The sequence below is a fragment of the Orcinus orca genome, chromosome 12 (assembly GCF_937001465.1).
Source record: "Orcinus orca chromosome 12, mOrcOrc1.1, whole genome shotgun sequence".
In the NCBI taxonomy this organism is placed as follows: domain Eukaryota; kingdom Metazoa; phylum Chordata; class Mammalia; order Artiodactyla; family Delphinidae; genus Orcinus; species Orcinus orca.
Genome location: NC_064570.1, coordinates 82,222,876 through 82,241,881, shown reverse-complemented (window position 1 = coordinate 82,241,881; position 19,006 = coordinate 82,222,876). Strand labels below are relative to the sequence as shown.

The 19,006-nt window shown below is 43.2% G+C and overlaps 1 protein-coding gene across 3 annotated transcripts in view; it reads right to left on the bottom strand.

The window, feature by feature from the left end:
• Window positions 1-10,156, bottom strand: part of LMBRD1 (LMBR1 domain containing 1) — a 122,136-nt gene extending 111,980 nt beyond the window's left edge. For 2 of the 3 annotated variants that reach the window (XM_033428719.2, XM_033428718.2), the window contains exons 1-2: window positions 9,895-10,156; window positions 2,409-2,585 (exon numbers count right to left, since the gene is read on the bottom strand). In XM_033428719.2, coding sequence (XP_033284610.1) covers window positions 2,409-2,585; window positions 9,895-9,966 — 249 coding nt within the window. In that variant the 5' untranslated portion in view covers window positions 9,967-10,156. The remainder of the gene's footprint in view (window positions 1-2,408; window positions 2,586-9,894) is intronic. The other variant, XM_004270130.4, reaches the window with a different exon arrangement.
• Window positions 10,157-19,006: the final 8,850 nt, after the last annotated feature.

Genomic DNA, 19,006 nt, shown 5'->3' with positions numbered 1-19,006 from the left:
CAGCTAGGAAGGCAAATAAGACAAAACAGGGAAAGTATGTAGACTGCCTGCCTGGCACCCTCAGTTCCTACGCCAAATGTTAGCAGTCCTCGACATCTCGAGTTTCCAAACAATTATACCTTATAAGCAGGTCTCTAATCGGTTTAGAGGCTTCAATATTTGAGGTGGAAATGGAGAAAGTTAGACGATACTTATATTCATTTAGGAATAAGAAATGCACACTGTTATACTTAGGGTACAACATAATTCATCATGGAAAATAACGTCAACTTGCACATTCATCCTGACTAATAAGGACAGAAGAGATTAAAGACACTGTGGGCACTTCTACCTGAAGACAGCTAAATTTACAGCTGCCGCATGAAGTCTGAAAACTAATTCTTAAATACCTACTCTTGTCTTTCACTAAGCACCCCAAGGGAATTCATTAATAACATTTTGGAGAAAATACTGGCTACGGTTTACTGGGGAAGTGTCCTTTGAAAGTCTTTTCAGTTCTCCTTTGAGTGTTAGCACATGCCAGCTTCAAATGACAACTCTTATGAATTTCACTAGTCCCCCATCCAGCCCTCCCAGAAAAAGACAGAAAGGGAAACAAAGAATGTTTAAAATATCAAGAAAGGCATCAAAGTATTGGGAAAACAACTGGTACATTAAGCTGAGTTATCTAAAAACAAACAGAACTAAACAGAGACAACTAAGTAAATGAACAGCAGGAAAAAAAAAACATACAATTGCTGAATAAATAATCCCTCAATAATGAAAGAAAACATTTTTTTTTTAATTGGGGGAAAAAACACTAACATGGAATTTTTCCCTTCTAATTATTGGTGCACATTCAGATTTAACAACCATAAAATAAGCACATTAACTACAGTTATATATTTTCTTCTCTTTTGGGGCATATTATTAATAAAATAAATGCCCCAAGTTTTTATGGGTAATACTTTTGCTTCTTTAGGTGGGTGAATTCCTAAGTCTTGTTTAAACAAGTATAAATGCAATCTCACGGGATAAAAAAAACAAAAGTAAAACAAAAAACGAGTACCCAGAAAGTGACTACTAAATTAAGCATGGTCCCAGAACAACTACATACTCTAAGGGCAAGTTCATAATTTCATGAAAATACTTACTTTAGAAATTTCAAGATGAAAACATAATCCCACAAAATCTAAACAAATCAAATATTCTAAATTTAAAACTAAAAAAATCTCCTACTCAAACAACAATTATACAAGGGATAACACTACTTCCACTGTATCAGATGGATAGATATAGATAGAGGTACAGATCCAGATCCCAGTGAGCAAAGAGCCTTGGAGCCAGACTGCAGAACTTCAAATCCCAGCAACAGCACTTACAAACCCCAAGACCTGAGATGGGTCACGTCACCTCTCTGAACCCTGGCTTCCTGCCCATAACAACGGATAACACTATCTACCTCCTAGGGCTGTTGGGACATTAATGGCGTGAAGACATGTAAACCATTTAGGAAAGGGTCTGACACATAGTAAATACTCAACAAATGTTAGTTACTATCTCTGTACAGTGTTTGGCACACACGAAGTGGTCAACTGATACTCGCTAAATGAATGACTGACCTACAGAAAATAACCGTAGTTTTCACAGCAATCAGAATCTATCCAAACCTAACTACCAAAAATTACCAAATCATTTCAGCCCAGTTGGCCCAATTCAGGAACTTATTTTGGAACCATGCATTATTGAGATAACTGAAATAATATTTCATTCAAATATTTAAGTACCTACTGCTTGTCAGACACTGGGCATACAGAAACAAACAAGATACAGTTCCTGCCTCACAGAAGGCTACACTAATAAGAAATGTAAAAGTAACCTGCATAATTGAAAAGGAACTCAGAAATTTTCCAGTCCAACACCATGCATTTTAAAAATGAGGAACTTGAAGTCCAGAAAAGTTCAGTTTGGCCAAAGACACAAGTTAGTGCGAATCACGATTAGAACTCAGGTCTGATAACCCGCAGCCCACATCACAGTGACTCAGAGTACTCAATGTGACATAGAGATGAAGACCCTTATCTGCCACTAACAAAATCCCTTCTGAATTATCTACGTACTGCATGGATGCAGATCAAGTCAAACAGGCTTCAAGGGAGCTGCAAGAGGCACAAAAATAACCCTATTATGATTACTTAGCACATTTTCCAATTAACAAAGGTATTCTTCACACTTGGATGGGTGTAAGTCAGCGAGCAGTCTGTTCCACGTAGTTGTCACATGCTCGGCCTCTATGTGCATTTCCATTCTCGCTTATTCCCAGAGACGACAATAAAACACAACATACACTGCACTGCTAAACATTTCAGTAAATACTTAATTGCCAAGAATATGAAAGGGAAAAATTCCCATAGTATGATGATAATTACCTTAAATGTACCATTTTGGTTTTTCATGTAGGAAACCAAAAATATATCCACTGGTAGAAGTGCTGATGTGATGAGAGCAATCGCCAGAGAAAAGATCGCTGTTATGGTGGAGACAACTTCACTTTCCCGCTGACTTTGATATTTACGAACATAAACCCAGCAGAATGCCAAAATAGCCTGAAATAGAACAGAAAGAAATGTTTTGTTACTGCCCTATGTATTCTCTAAAACTGATTTTAGTCTGTGTTTGTAAGTTCCCAATGGGAAACATTATGTCAAGTAGCGATTCTTCCAGATGTGCAAGCAACATCCACTACCCCTTATAAATTTATTCAAGATTTATAACTTTCAAAGCCGAGTTCATGAAAGCAGTACAACTTCACTTGGGTGCCAAGACACCAAAAAAAAACAAGCAAAAGTTATCAATAACAGTGCTCCGTTACATATTTCCTCACTGAACACAGTATAACCATTCATGGTTTCACACATTACAGTTCTAACTAGCTCTGAATACTTTTCCCTATAGATCTCCCCAACCTAAAGAAGACATAACAAGTAGTTATTCTATCGTATTCTTACTGCTGAAGCATCACAGAATACCACTTGAATTAAAATTAACTTCTGTCCCATTATGACAGTTCAAGAGTACCATTCAACTAAAGATTAACTGCCAATAATCACCATGCAACTGACACATTATATTATAATTCATATTTCAAAGGGCATTAAACGAAGAAAAGTGAACACTGAAAATGGATGCACGTGCACTGCAAGGAACTTTTCAGGGAAAAAGTACACTCAGAGGTACTGAGGTTGACGTCTCATCTCCATCTTCCTAGAAACTAACAGAGGGTATAGGACTGTACTCTCGCAATCCTCTAACTTCAGATTCCAGCATCAGAATCCCCTGGAGGGCTGCTAAAGCACAGAGTTCCAGATCCAACAGGTCTGGAGAAGGTCCAGAAAACCTGCATTTGTCACAAGTTCCCAGGTGAGGCTGATGCTGGTCCAAGGACTACACTTCGAGAACCTCCGCCCTAATCCTAGGGGAAGCAGACAGATCCTGAATCAGTGATTCTCAACCTTGGCTGGGTTAGAATCCCCTGGGTAAAAACTTAAATTCCTACCTGTACACCCACCCGCAAACCACTTCAATCAGAGAGTGAGGCTCCTCCAGGCAGCACTTCAAATGCCTGAGGATTCCAATCTGAGGCGAACCAGGGTTTTATCCAAGCTCTATCAAAGCCCTGGGACACAAGCTTAGTTTTGGCATTTCATGCTTTTCAACAGATTTAACTTTCACTGTAAGCAGACAGGGCAGGGATTCCCTAGAGAAGGAGAACCAGGCATGGCCTTCTTGACTTAAGAGAAGCCCCTTTTGGCCCAAGCCATCTAAGCCTGGCTACAGCGCACTTGCTTGAATGGGTCTCGGTAACTAAAGATCTTAAAGGAACAAAAGACTTATCAGGTGAGAGAAGTAACAACAGTAAAGATAATAAATCAGTTGTAAACTCCCAATTCTGTTTCAACAGGTGGTAAAGATTAGCCTGAAGCACTTTCTTGAGCTGTTTTGCAGAATTTCACCCCGCCTGGGGTGCTCAACCACTAGATCAACTGGAACCTAAGGGGTGATGATGTTGACCTTTTCTGACCCTAGTGACTTGAATCAATTAAAGCTTGGACTCTGTGGACCTCTGCCCAATTCTATTCCTCTGCTCAAGCCCCTTAATAATATGCATACACCCTTAGCTTAAAACTCCCCCAATCTTGCTGTTGAGGAGACACTGCTTTGGGAAGGATCCCCAGTGTTCTCCCTACTCCTGCTCTTCGGCTTGGTTGTGTCTTTTGGTTCAACACCCATCAACAGGCAAACCCAGTTTTTCATGTAACGTTACTTCCCTTCTAGTTCAGGAGCCAGAACTGAACTAAGCACCGCCTAACTAACCTAAGCACCACCTAACTAGTTTCAGTTTCCAAATTCTTCAACCACAGTCAAGATATAAGGACAGTTCCATCACTGCAGAAAAATCCCCTTTGCCCCTCCAGAGTTAACCCGTCTCTCTACTCCCCAGCCCTCGACAACCACTATCTGTTATCTGTCCCCATACCTTCTGCTGTTTCTAGAATGTCATCATGTCCTTATATAGCATGTCTTTTGAGTCTGGCTTCTTTCACTTAGCATAATGAATCTGAAATCCATCCAAGTTGTTGCATGTAATTCCTTTACATTATTAACATTTCAGTTGGTGTCAGAATAGCAGGAAAAAATAAGGTGAAAAGGAAAATGTGCTCCTGGGAACCTGGTTGTTGGAGAGAAAGAAACAAAGGAGGGGAGGGAGGGAGGGAGGGAGCGAGGAAGGAAGGGAGGGAGGGAGGAAGAAGGAAGGAAGGGAGAGAAAGAAAGACAGAGAGGGAGGGAGGGAGGGAGGAAGGGAGAGAGGGAGGGGGAGAGAGAGAGAAAGAAAGAAAAAGAAATGGAAGGAAGGAAGGGAGGGAGAGAGAAAGAAAGCTTCGAAGGGAGAAAGAAAGAAAGGAGAGAGAGGGAGGGAGGGAGGAAGAAAGGGGGAAGAGAGAGAGAGAGAAAGAAAGAAAAAGAAAGAAAGGAAGGAAGGGAAGGAGGGGGAGAGAGAAAGAAGACCTTCATTCAAATTCCGGCTTAACAACTTACTAATTTCTTTTTGTTCTGGAAAATATTCCTTCATAAAATGTTACTTATATTAATATTTAATGGGTTTGTTTCTAAATTAATTGACAGATATTTAAAATATTCCCCAATTATTTTGGAAGCCACTGGAAGATGAACCTTTTCTTTCTATCCTGACACAACGTGCTCAATAAATTTTTTGTTCGACTTCAAGGAGATCTGCACTTTTACAAAGTTCAGAGTGACAGGTATTACTGCAAAGGAAGGAGTTTGCCAATAACAGGCAGGGAAAGGGCAATGCAGGCAAAATAGTTAAGCCAGAGGTTCCCAAACTTTTTGGTCTCAAGGTCCCTTTACAGTCTTAAAACAGAACCCCAAACAGTTGTTTACAGGTTAAATCTGTAACAGGGAAGAGCTAAATCGGACTCCAAGTTGGATCTGTTTCTTTGACTTTAACCTTTGCTTTTCGTTGCTTTTGTTATTATAACCATACCTAATGGCCTGCCTCAGGGAACCCGCCTGCCTGTGAATGGCTGCAAGGAAAAAGAAACTAACACATCCCCTCTCCCAGGCTGGTCATTCCAGGAAGTGTTTTGCAAGACTGATGGCCCTTTTACTTTACTTCCTCAAGGCCTCTCCCTCTCTGATTCTGCAAAAGAAACTGGCATCCAGACCCCATAAGATGGTTTTTCAGAGACACTAGTCCACCATCTTCTCGGTCTGCGAGTAAAGTCGTATTCCTTGCCCCGACACCTCGTCTCGGGTTCATTGGCCTGTCATGCTGCGAGCAGAGCGAGCTTGGACTCGGTAACAAATCTATCAATAGTTACTACGTTATAAAATAAACCAGATGTCCTCAACTGTAAGATAGAAATAAGAATACTTCTTTCATAGCAGGTTATAAAAACTGAATAAAGGGTTTAGCACAGCGCCACAAACAGCAGCAATTATTATTAAATGTCATATGAAATAACATCTTAGAGGATTTCATAAAAGAAACCAATGCATAATTTTGCTAACAACTAAAAGGAAATGTTTAGAGCAGTCCCCAACGCCTCCCAAGAGATTGTGATTTCACCTGTCTGGGCATTAGGGCTTTTAACACTCCCCAGGTGGCTTTAATGAGCAGTCAAGGTGGAGAAGCACCTGGGCAGAGGCAGACATGAGAACAGATAAACTTTTGTTAAATGAACGCACACACCTACTGCCTGGGATCCTGTCGAACTGCAGATTCTGATTCGGTGGGGCTGGGGTCTTACATTTTGTATTTCTCACAAGTTCCCAGATGATGCCCTCACTTTGAGTAACAAGAGTAAACTTGCTTTACAGAAACGGAGACTCAATCTTGTACAGTAACGGGAAGTGCAACTGGAGAGATGGTGTAAACCAAATTACTGAGCATCCTGCAGGGGGAGGCTTAGGTAGAGGAGCTCAGATTGACAGAGTAAACACGGACAGTTAGACTATAGGCTTTGAAGGGGCCAAGTCTCACCTTGCCTTATGCAGCAGAAGAAAATGAAGTCCATCCTGTTTGCCCAAGGTTACAAAAGTAGTCAGTCTCAGTGTTCTGATTCTTTAGAAGATGACTGGCAGCAGTTCTCAAAGTGTTAAGTCCCCAGACCCCTGGCAGTCCCACAACCCTTTCTGGGGATTTGCAAATTGAAACTAACCCCATAATAATACTAAGACGTCATCCGCCTCTGTCACTATGTTGATACATGATGGTGCAAAAGCCTCGGTGGGGAAAACTGCTGGCGATTGAAGCAGGAATCCAGACAGTGGCACCAAACGTGCCGGTAGTAATCTTACTCTTTACCATCACACCACACTCACATAAGGGGGAAAAAAAAATTTTTTTAAAGACTATTTAACTTAAAACTATAATTGACAAAGCAGTAAATGTTACCTTTATTAAACTTCAACACTTGACTCTTTTAATACTCTGTGGGGAAATGCATACTGGAAGTATGTACTCAACCTGCGATGGCTGGCTGCCCCCAGGAAAAGCACCTCAGTATTTAAGAGTCAAAAGCCAAACTAGGCACTATTTCCAAGAAACATCATTTTCACTTGAAAGCACAGGTGACTAACTATGGTTATTCAGACTTGGATATTTGGCAGATTTTGTCTAAATGAACAAAGGAAGCCGATCAGTTCAAGAAAAACAACTGACAGTATTTGTTACAGGTGATAAAATTCAAGCTTTCAAATGAAAACCAGACTTTTGGAAAACCTGTATCCACGACTGTGCGCTTGACAATTCATTTCTGAGACATTTCTTCTGACAAGATCAGTAGTGATACTGATGAATGTGATGTTTTGATTTATATAATGAAAGGTATCCATATTTGGAAGATCTGCATAACTCAGTGAACCAGTATTTTCTAAATGATCAAATGCATCACATTATAAAACCACACACGGGGAAAGAGCCATTCAAAGTACAACGTGGACTTTAATACAACTGAACAAAAGTTCATTGATAGGGTTTCAGAAACCATATTTCATATTAAGAAGCTTCTACTTACTGAGTTTTGGTGTCGTATTATAGAACAAGGTCCACAATGACCTAAAAGATACTCTGCTTCCAACTGCATATCACTAAAACTTCATATACTTCAACCAAAATAATCTCTGAAAAGGCTGAATGCAGAAGCAGACATGAGAATTCAGCTCTCTTCTAATAATCCAGGAACTAAAGAGACTTGCAGAAAATTAAACAATGGCCCTCATTACTAATTTCTTTCTACTCCAACATCTAATTTCAGACCTTTAATTCCCTTCTCATTTTATCTTGTTCCCACTGTAATATCACCAACTTAAATGGCTTCCCTTCATTATCTACCCAAAGTTTGCCTCAATTCCACTTTCTCCCAATATTGTTCTCTATTCTCTGAAGTCCTATTTAATTCATAAAACCATACTTTGGTTTTCAGTACTTAAAATAACCTGTTACAAGAATTTTTGTTTTCCCACCTATCTTCAGGCCCTCCTAAAGGCCACATTTTGCTTTGTTTGCATCCTCCTACAATTTACAGCACAACTGCTGTACCTTACATGTTTTTGACTGATAACTGCCAAGAGACTCCCCCCTGAACTTTGATACAGGTTACCTGCTCCTTTGTTTTCCTCTGTCAGGGAGGAGGAAATGTACCTTTCATTCTTCAGTTCTTCTGACTGGTCTAACAACTAAATTGACATGAGATAGATCAACAGGAGAAAATCAAACAAACGCTTGAGAACATGTATACAGGGGAGAGACCCAAGAAAACTCGCCAAAATGGCCAAAGCCCTCACCTTAAATACCACTTTCAGCTATAGACAGAGGATCCTGGCGGGGGGTGGTTTGGGACTTCAACAGGGAGGAAGGCAATTCACAGGCAGACAGAAAGCAAAAGGTTGGCAAATACACATTTGCTGGGCCAGGCAGACACAAGAGGACAGAGGGACTCGGATCTCTAGGCCCAGCGGAGAACCACCACCATCACGCCTAGCCCACATCCTCTGCAGATATCTCAGGTGACGACTCTATTTTGGGAACAAGCCCCTTACCTAAAATTCTCCCAGCAGCTAAGACAGAGATAAAAAAGACAGATTTCCCGAGTCTTCTGTTTCTTACATATAATCAGCCTGAACTAACCATCAAGCCAGAGAGCCATTCTGGGGCGCCAAATTTTGCTCCCCTACAAAGTCAAGTGAATACGAGGGTATGGAAAAGCCAGCGAACTCTCCAAGTACAGGCTTTGGAAACCACAGCCAACCTTCACGGTTTCCACTTTTCTCCAAGCAGAATAAAGTGTGCTCCGGGGTAAAGGCATTATTACTTTCCGGGCGAGGGGTAAAAGCAACAAGAGAAGCCTTTTCAAGTTTTCGCACTTTGGAGGGGACAGTAGTTTCCGCTGCAACACCTACTGGAAAAACAGACACACTGGAAAAACACAGAGGTTGCAGACACGGTAGTGGAATCAAGAAAGTGAAGTAAAATAAGACAAGTCTTGATTTCAACAAGTGAAGTAAACAGTTTTTTGGTTCGATTTTGTTGTTTTCCTAATGCAAAGTGGCAAAATACTTTGGGGCAGATAGTTGTCCTGTTGAAGCAACAACAGGATGGGCTGGAGACCACGAGGGAAGAGTGAGACTGGGGAAGGGTACGAAGAGAAATAAACTGAATTCCCAAATAAAAGGCTTTTGATATAGGTTAGGGAAGTACAGCCTAGGCCATTTGGCCCATTAAGGCCCACGTTTTGCTCACTGGAGAAGCAGGAACCAGGGGGCTGGGAAGGAGGCACCTGCAGTCAGACAGGTGGGTACACAGACCCTGACACTGGCAGTGACCAGGGGCCCAGCTCCGCCCTGCACAGGTTTTCGCCCATCAGAAACCAGGAAGGAACGCGAAACCCAGCGTCAGAACGAACACCGCACGTCACCAAGGCAGGGTCTCACAATGGGGAGAGAAGGCCGAAGACCCCCCATCCTAAGAGAAGGGACAAGGTGGACCACTCAGAGGGGCAGAGACACCCTCCTCCCGGGGCGACGACGCGGCGCCCACGGGACTCGAGCAGGCGGGCGCTCCCGGCTCCCAGGGCCCCTCCTCTCCCCGGGACCCCATACCCAGGTGCGCCAGCGCGGAGTCCGGGTCAGGACGCAGCCACCAGCCGGGGGGACCACCCCGCGCGGGCAACGAGGGGCCGGCGCGCCCCTCACCGCGGCCCAGCCCGGGGGCCCCCGCAGACCCCGCAGGAGCGGGCGGGGCGGGGCAAGGAGGGTCCCGGCCCCGGAGACCAACGGCGGGGCTGCCCCTCCCCCGTCCAGGCCCTGGGGAACTCCAAGCGTCTCCCCTACCAGGAGCAGGAGGCCGAAGATGCACCAGCCGATCACCAGCTCGGCTGACGCCGCACCCGCCGCCGCCGCCATCTTCGCTTCCGGCCGGGACAGCCCCGGCGAAGAGTGGAAACGGAGGGGAGAAGGGAGCGAGCGCAGGACTCGGCCCAGCAGACCCTAAAGGTTAAAGGGGCGGAGGGGCGGAGCGCCTGGTTGCCTAGGAGACCGGACCCGCGAGCGGCCCCTGGCGACAAGCGGCCGGGGGCGGGGCGCGCCCGGGACGCCGTGACATCACGCGCTGCCGGCTGCGGGGCGGGGCGGGGTTTCTGAGGAGGCGTGGTCTCCCGGCCACGTCACCTCTGTGGAATACTTAATTAGGTCCTGGCTGCTGAACCGGAAAAGCGAGGAGCCCACGCGCGGCGCAGGTGTTGTTTCTGCAGAGCCTGGCCGCCTTGGGGGCTTCCCCTGCCGCTGTAAAGGAGGAAGCTCCCTAGTGTCCAAGGCAGAAGTCCTCCCCAGGTTGCAGGCATGGCGGACTATGAAGGGAACGTTTCCCAGCTGCCCAAATGACCTTCTGATTTGCTGGCACCGGGGCCCAGCCTGAGTAGCTGCTGGGCTGGACGCTGCCTTATCATGTGATGTTATGGCCTTTATATTTAGATCTCTACATTCCTGTAAATTTCCATGATGACTTTATACCCTAAACGTACTTGACTCTGTGAACATATCAGAATGAAATCGCAGCTACTCGTGATGTTCATAAATAAGTGAGCAAGGTACCGCCATAGGCCCATAGTGAAGCCCACGGAATGGTTCCGGGGTGGCTTGCCTGGGTCCATGGAGCGTGGGTACATCGTTAACCACTGAATTGAGCAAACGTATTTGTAGTCACAACACAACTTTATGGATGAAGCCCACATCTCTTGACAATGCATTATGTGGTTATGTTACCCCCGACCTGTTTCAGGCTGGAATCCTGCTGAAGGGAAGGGCAAAATGAGGAGGGAAGAAGAAAATCGAGAAGAGTTTTACTGTGAATTGTACCATCCAAGGTGGTTTCCTGCTCTCTGAACTTGCGAGTGTTTGAATGTGACTTTTCCTCCTGTGGGCCATTCACTTCTGGGGAGGCCTCTCTCCTATAGTTTCCTCAAAGTGAATAGAGACATCTCTACTCCAGCTAGCCACTTAAAATTCCCGCACCTGCTGCAGGGCATACTGTGGTCACTTAAACTTCTGCCTCTTCCTGCTAAGGTCTCCTAATCCTCTCCTGAAGGCCCGCTGGCTTGGAGGAGAAATTTAAGACAACGGCAGGCCAGTTTTGCCCCTTCTCACACACTGCCCAAATCCCCTGTACACCACATGATCCGTATGGCTTGCACCAATAACCTTTGAGAGCGCAGGCCGTTCCCAATGTAGCTGCCTTGTCCTAGTTCTAATATTAAAGCTATCAGCCCTTCTTGGATATCCCAAAGGGAGTCAGCTGAACTCCAGAGTCGGCTGAAGTTCTCCCATGCCTAAGTTGGGTACCAGCCCTCTCTCAGATGCAAGGACCATATGTCAGATTTCCCAAGTAGCTCCCTCGAGGCCTCCCTTACTAGGCTAGGGATTAAATGGCAACATGTCACCTCAGCCTTCCACACACATATCACTTCTTGGAGTTAGAAGTGGGAATTCATAGACCAGCACCAATTCTCAGAGGAGAAATCTCTTCAATTTCTCTTCTCCCCCTCCAGTCCATTTATTACTATTTTATTTGGCTGAAGGGCCAAGAATTTAAACTCCTCTTACATCCCTTTTTAACTCTGTATGTGAAGGAGAATTTATGGTTAGGAGGGGAGTTCAAGAATTAAAGATCATAATCTCCCTACCACTTTAAATTTTATGTGAAGCTGGTGATTTTTTTTCAAGACTAGAATGAACCATTTTTTTGTTTGTTTTTTTTTGTTGTTTTTTTTTTTGTGGTACACGGGCCTCTCACTGCTGTGGCCTCTCCCGTTGCGGAGCCCAGGCTCTGGATGCGCAGGCTTAGCGGCCATGGCTCACAGGCGCAGCCGCTCCACGGCATGTGGGATCTTCCTGGACCGGGTCACGAACCCGTGTCCCCTGCATCGGCAGGCGGACTCTCAACCACTGTGCCACCAGGAAAGCCCTAGAATGAACCATTTTTAATAGCTGATGTACTGGGTTGGCCAAAAGTTTCGTTCAGTTTTTTCCAGAAGATGGCTCTAGTAGCGCATAGTTATCTTTAACTTCATTCGAAACAATTTTGTTAGGTTGTATGTGACAGCTGTCACATCAGCGTGCATTTTAAAAAAAGACATCAAAATTGGTGGATTTTTGTGTAGCCATTTTAATATTGAATATGGAAGAAAAAAGCACCATTTCCGGCATATTATGCTTTATTATTTCAAGAAAGGTAAAAACGCAACTGAAACACAAAAAACGATTTGTGCAGTGTATGGAGAAGGTGCTGTGACTGATCGAACGTGTCAAAAGTGGTTTGAGAAATTTCGTGCTGGAGATTTCTCGCTGGACGATGCTCCATGATCGGGTAGACCAGTTGAAGTTGATAGCGATCAAATTGAGACATTAATTGAGAACAATCAATATTATATCACGCGGGAGATAGCTGACATACTCAAAATATACAAATCAATTGTAGAAAATCATTTGCAACAGCGTGGTTATGTTAATCGCTTTGACGTTTGGGCTCCATATAAATTAAGCAAAAAAAACCTTCTTGACCATATTTCCGCATGCGATTCTCTATTGAAACGTAATGAAAAGTTTCCATTTTTAAAACAAATGGTGACGGGCGATGAAAAGTGGACACTGCACGACAATGTGGAATGGAAGAGAGCGTGGGGCAAGGGAAATGAACCACTACCAACCACATCAAAGGCCGGCCTTCATCCAAAGAAGGTGATGTTGTGTATATGGTGGGACTGGAAGGGAGTCCCCTATTATGAGCTCCTTCCGGAAAACCAAACGAATCATTCCAACAAGTACTGCTCCCGACTAGACCAACTGAAAGCAGAACTTGACGAAAAGCGTCCAGAATTAGTCAACAGAAAACGTATAATCTTCCATCAGGAAAGCACAAGACCACATGTTTCTTTGATGACCAGGCAAAAACTGTTGCAGCTTGGCTGGAAAGTTTTGATTCATCCACCATATTCACCAGACATTGCAACTTCAGATTTCCATTTATCTCAGTCTTTACAAAATTCTCTTAATGGAAAAAATTTCAATTCCCTGGAAGACTGTAAAAGGCACCTGGAACAGTTCTTTGCTCAAAAAGATAAAAAGTTTTTGGAAGATGGAATTATGAAGTTGCATGAAAAATGGCAGAAGGTAGTGGAAAAAAGGGGTGACTATATTGTTCAATAAAGCTCTTGGTGAAAATGAAAAATGTGTCTTTTATTTTTACTTGAAAACCGAAGGCACTTTTTGGCCAACCCAGTACCTTCCATTGAATTAAGCTTATTTAATAAATTGGGTTCACTCTTTTGCTGACTCTGAACACCTAAGTATTGGGGTAGCATTGGGCAGTAGCTTGACTTTCAAGTTGGAAAAGCCTTGTAAACCTGTGTTGCTGATGAGAGAGTGACTAGTTACAAGGATAGTAGTAGTTTGAATCAGGAAGACTGGGAGAAAGGGAAAAGAGAAAGTGATACACCTGAACAGGTAGAAAGGGGCACGTCAGCCCATCTTTCCATTCTTCCACCCGGTCAGGATGTACTATTCATTCAGCATATGACCAGACCAGTGAGGACTGAACACACTCCCCTGAGTGATGTTCTTAAACCTAGGAAGCCTTACATTACAGACCAGAGTTCTTTAAAAATAATAACCATCTTGGGCTTCCCTGGTGGCGCAGTGGTTGAGAGTCTGCCTGCCGATGCAGGGGACGCGGGTTCGTGCCCTGGGCTGAGAAGCTCCCACATGCCGCGGAGCGGTTGGGCCCGTGAGCCATGGCTGCTGAGCCTGCATGTCTGGAGCCTGTGCTCCGCAACGGCAGAAGCCACGACAGTGAGAGGCCCGTGTACCGCAAAAAAAATAATAATAATAACCATCTTTATTGGTTGTTGATAATTACAAAAGGAATACATGCTCATTAATAAAATTTTCAAACATGAATAATTTAGAAAGTAAAAAGCTCCTAATAAATGAACACAATCTTCCTCACCCCCAGATACTTGCCTTTAAGAGTTTCAAGGCTTTTTGTGTGCACATTGTAATATACTCCATGAGGATGTAAAAACCCAATAAACAGTCCTTTCCTGCTCCCCTGATGCTATAGATTGAATATTTGAATATGTGCTCACCCGCCCCATATCCATATATTAAATTCTAAGACTCAAGGTGATGCTATTTGGAGGTAGGGCCTGTAGGAGGTGCTTATGTCAGGAGGGCGAAGCCCTCAGGAATGGTCAGTGCCCAACTCCAGAGAGCTCTTCAGCCCCTTCTGCTATGTGAAGTTAAATGAGAACATAGCCCCAGCCAAACACTGAATCTGTCACCACTTTGATCTTGGACTTTCCAGCCTCTAGAACTGTAAGAAAAAATTTCTGCTGTCTCTAAGCCACCCAGTTTATAGTATTTTTGTCAAGGCAGCCCAAATGGACTGAGACGCTTGGAATTACTGCAGAAGCCCTTGCCGTACCCCACACCCAACAAATCATGGGAAGGTACCAGGATTTCTGTGGATGCTGTTCCATTTTTAAGGTCAAAGAAATGGCCATGTGTAGCTCGTCACTCCCAAGGGGTTTAATAAGAGGAGATGTTGTAGGAAAACATAGGCCTATCCAAACCTAGAGCCCCTTGACTATATGAAGAGGGCTAGAGGCCTTTGGAGGAAGGCAATGTGTGCAAGGGAGCAATTCTCCTTCCCCTCGTTCTTCTGTCTCTCAGATTTTGAATAGTCTTTCCCTAAAGCCAGTGGGAGGAGATTACACAAGAGAATCACCCATCAGGTTGCAGGGTGTGACCTGAATTTTGGGAGAGGCCGGGCGTCACTGCAGGTGCGGAGGGCGACTGGCTCACAGGGATGCCTGGTGCTGAGCTGGGATAAAGAGATTGCTGAGGAGTGTCTTGGTGCAGAAAGGGTGTGGGTGAGCTTCTTCCCATCCACCCCTCCCCAGCGCCCCCAGGCCAGCTCATTCAACTCACCCTGAAGGCTTTGGTGGACGCCCCTGAGAACTACCCTCTCCCATGGGCTTATTTGTGTGGAAGGCTAAGGAGAGCCGCAACAACCTCCCCTGGTGGAGGCCTTCCAGAGAATTCTCTTGGCAAGACAGGAACCCGTGGACAGCAGGAAGCTGGTGGAGTGGCCCAAGTGAGAAAACAGACCAGGCCGTGACAACCTATAGAAAGGTTATCTTGACACCAAAACCAGACAAAGACAGAAGGAAAGAAGAAAACTACAGTGAACATAGATGCCAAAACTCTCAACAAAAGAGCTCATGAGGGCTTCCCTGGTGGCTCAGTGGTTGAGAGTCCACCTGCCGATGCAGGGGACACGGGTTCGTGCCCCGGTCCGGGAGGATCCCACATGCCGCGGAGCGGCTGGGCCTGTGAGCCACGGCCACTGAGCCTGCGTGTCCGGAGCCTGTGCTCCGCAACGGGAGAGGCCACAACAGTGAGAGACCCGTGTACCGCAAAAAAAAAAAAAAAAAAGAGCTCATGAAGCACAAACCATCACTCCTCTCAGCCCAATCCCAACGGCACTCAAGAGGCTCCCCTCCTCGAGCTGGGGGATGGGGGGCAGGTGTGGGAAACGGGAGGCACGAGAATGGTTTCTCATTCATTCCCTTTACGAGGTCCTTACAAGGTCCATAACCAAAGATAGGATTATGATCAAGTGACAAGTACTGTGATCAACAAGGTCCTACTGTATAGTACAGGGAACTATAGTCAATATCCTTAATAAACCATAACAGAAAAGAATCTGAAAAAGGATATATATATGAATATATATATGTATTACTGAATCACTTTACTGTACACCAGAAACTAACACAACATTGTAAATTAACTATACCTCAATTAAAAAAAAATTTAATGGTAAAAACAAACAAAATGAAAAAACATGTACTGTGAGGTAGAATTTATAGAAATAATCTTACATAGGAATTGGTAGAAAGACAAAAAGAAAATTGAAAGTTTTCATTCAAAGGAAAGAAGAACAGGCTGGAAGAAAAATTTATGCCAATGGGACAGAAAGAAAAAAAAGTAGGATATAGAGGCTTAACTTGGCCTAGAACTGGAGAGTAGAAGGGTGAATGAGTCAGAAACACCTGAGGGTCAGGGGCTGTGGAGGGGTCAGCAATGTAAAAGAGTCCTATCGCAATGACTGCAGGCCTTAGGCCCAGCAAACAGAGTCAACCTACCCGCGTAATGGTAACTGTACAGGTTGCTATGGCCTGCACCCTGAAATTACATTTAGACCATAGGGAAATCTAGTTATGTATCCAGGTTAACTGTGTGTATTACACCACTGGATTTTAACATGTTGTGTTTCAAAAATAGCTGCTTTTTACACATCACTGAAAAAAATTTTATTACCTTGTTGGAAATTTAAAATATCAGACTGTCCTTCCAAATAAGGCGCTTGAAAACCCTCAAAATTTGTCTTCTTGTCCTATTTTCTGTCCCTCTCTTGCTAACCGATAATCCTCCTTCTGACTGACAAATAACTTCTCTTGCTATTTTAATACCTACAGTCAGGTTACAGTTAAGCCTTTCTGGCCTCAGATCCCAGTGACTTTGCACATGTCTGTCCTCCTCCATTGCGTGCTGATTTAGAACTTATCTCTCTGTTGGGCTCCGTGTTGTGCCTACACGTAATCTTCCATCCAAAGGATTTAACAATGGTCCAGGGGGAACGTTTCCGTGGACCTGAGGAAGTTTGATCAAGCCTTTTCCTCCCAATGCTAGTAATCCCCTTTCACTGTCATTCAGCTGAATTGGTCATCACAACCCTGAGAAGTTCTTTTCTTTGTGGAAGTGCTTACAATATGTTTATAAGGTAATTGGCACCTATGGTTGAGAGCCCATTTGGTTCTGCTAGAACATTTGCTCATTTGTATGTAAACCAGTGGCGGGGGGGGGGGGCAGAAGTTTTTGCACAAGAGCCAATCCATGAAAAATTAGAAGTCTATGCTCTCCGTTTCTTCATTTAAAATCAAAAGAGCTTTTTTTTGAGTCCCAAAGTATATGTTATACTCAAAAAACGTGGTTCACCTATTGCACTGTGTAGAAAACTGACAAAAACGAAAATGACACTGAAATGTTAATATCTGAGTGTTTTTGATTTGTGGACACAGAGGCAATTTTCCAGTTTCTCATTCTAAAACTAGACTGCACACAGTATCATAATGTGAATTGTGAAATTCGCATTTCCACATTTCTGCAATTATAAACTCTTAATGGATACCATTTGTGTACTTATAATGGAACAAACATTCTCACATGAACTGGTGACCCAAGTTAGTTTTCGTCTTAAGACTTTTCTTCTGGTGATGCAAGAAATGATTTATTCATAGTCTAGACATGTTAAAATATCATGTAATATCAATACCTTCAAGTGTTTTTCATTGTGTCAATTCCCAAGCCTGGTGTTTATGTACTTTAAGGTATAAAAAATAAATTTAGTCATACAACTTAAACATAAAGTAATGTCAAAGTCAGTTTATGAGTGGAAATTACAATAAAAACTGATTTTAAATTTATGGTGTTTAAAAGTGACCCATAGCACGTTGAATAATTTTAACAAAGGAAGCATGTATTTTTTCATTTGTAGCATAGGCTGCTCCTTTCTCTAGTAATAGGGCTCCTCTCGCGACTCCAGCATCTATTCTTTTCCATCGTGGGATTCCATTTGCCTCATTTCTGGGCTTCTCAGATTATATTTGAAATCAAAGTGCTGTGTGCTTTTCGCCAAGAAGAGATTGAATTTTACTAAGTAACCTTAACATTGGATTTAACAGTACATTTTAGACATTGTTAAACAGAAACCAATCTAAAAAAATTAATATTCTGTAGTTCAATCCTGTGAATAAAGCCATTATTTTCTAAATGAAAACCACCTCCTGCTTCATGACAGCATGGTCTCTTCACTGACGCCTAACTATTTTCATTGAACTATGAATGATGTACAATATTATGTTAGTTCAGGTGTACTACATAATGATTTGGCATTTGCATACATTATGAAATGATCACCACCATAAGTCTAGTATCCATCTGTCCCCATACAAAGTAATTACAATATAATTGACCAAATTCCTTATGCTGTGTATTACATCCCCGTGGCTTATTTATTTTAATCCCCTTAACCTATTTCACTCAATGCCCACACCCCTCCCCTCTGGCAACTACCCATTTGTTCTCTGTATTTATGAATCTGTTTTCATTTTGTTTTGTTTGTTTGATTTTTAGATTCCACATATAAGTGAGATATTTGTCTTTCTCTGGCGGACTTATTTCACTTAGAATATTACCTTCTAGATTCATCCATGTTGTCGCTAATGACAAGATTTCATCCTTTTTATAGTTCCATTGTCTATATACACCACATCTTCTTTATCCATTCATCTGATGATGGACACAGGATGTTTACATATCTTGGCTATTGTAAACAATGCTGCTATGAACATTGGGGTGCATATATCCTCTCAAACTAGTGTTTTTCTTTTCTTCAGGTAAATACCCAGAAGTGGAATTGCTGGATCATATGGCAGTTTTATTTTTCATTTTTTGAGGAACAGCCATACTGTTCTCCATAGTGGCTGCACCAAGTTACAATCTTCCCAACAGTGCATGTGTGTTCCATTTTCTCCACATAATTGCCAACACCTATTTTTCTTACTTTTTTTGACAATAGTCATTCTGACAGGTGTGAGGTAGTATATCATTGGGGTTTTGATTTGCATTTCCCTGATGATTAGGGATGTTGAACACCTTTTCACGGGTCTGTTGACCATCTGTACGTCTTCTTTAGAAAAATGTCTATTCCGGTCCTCTGACCTTTTATTTAAGTGGGTTGTTTGCTTTTTTGATGTTGAGTTGTATGAGCTCTTTGTATGTTTTGGGTATTAACCCCTTATTGGATATATCATTTGCAAATATC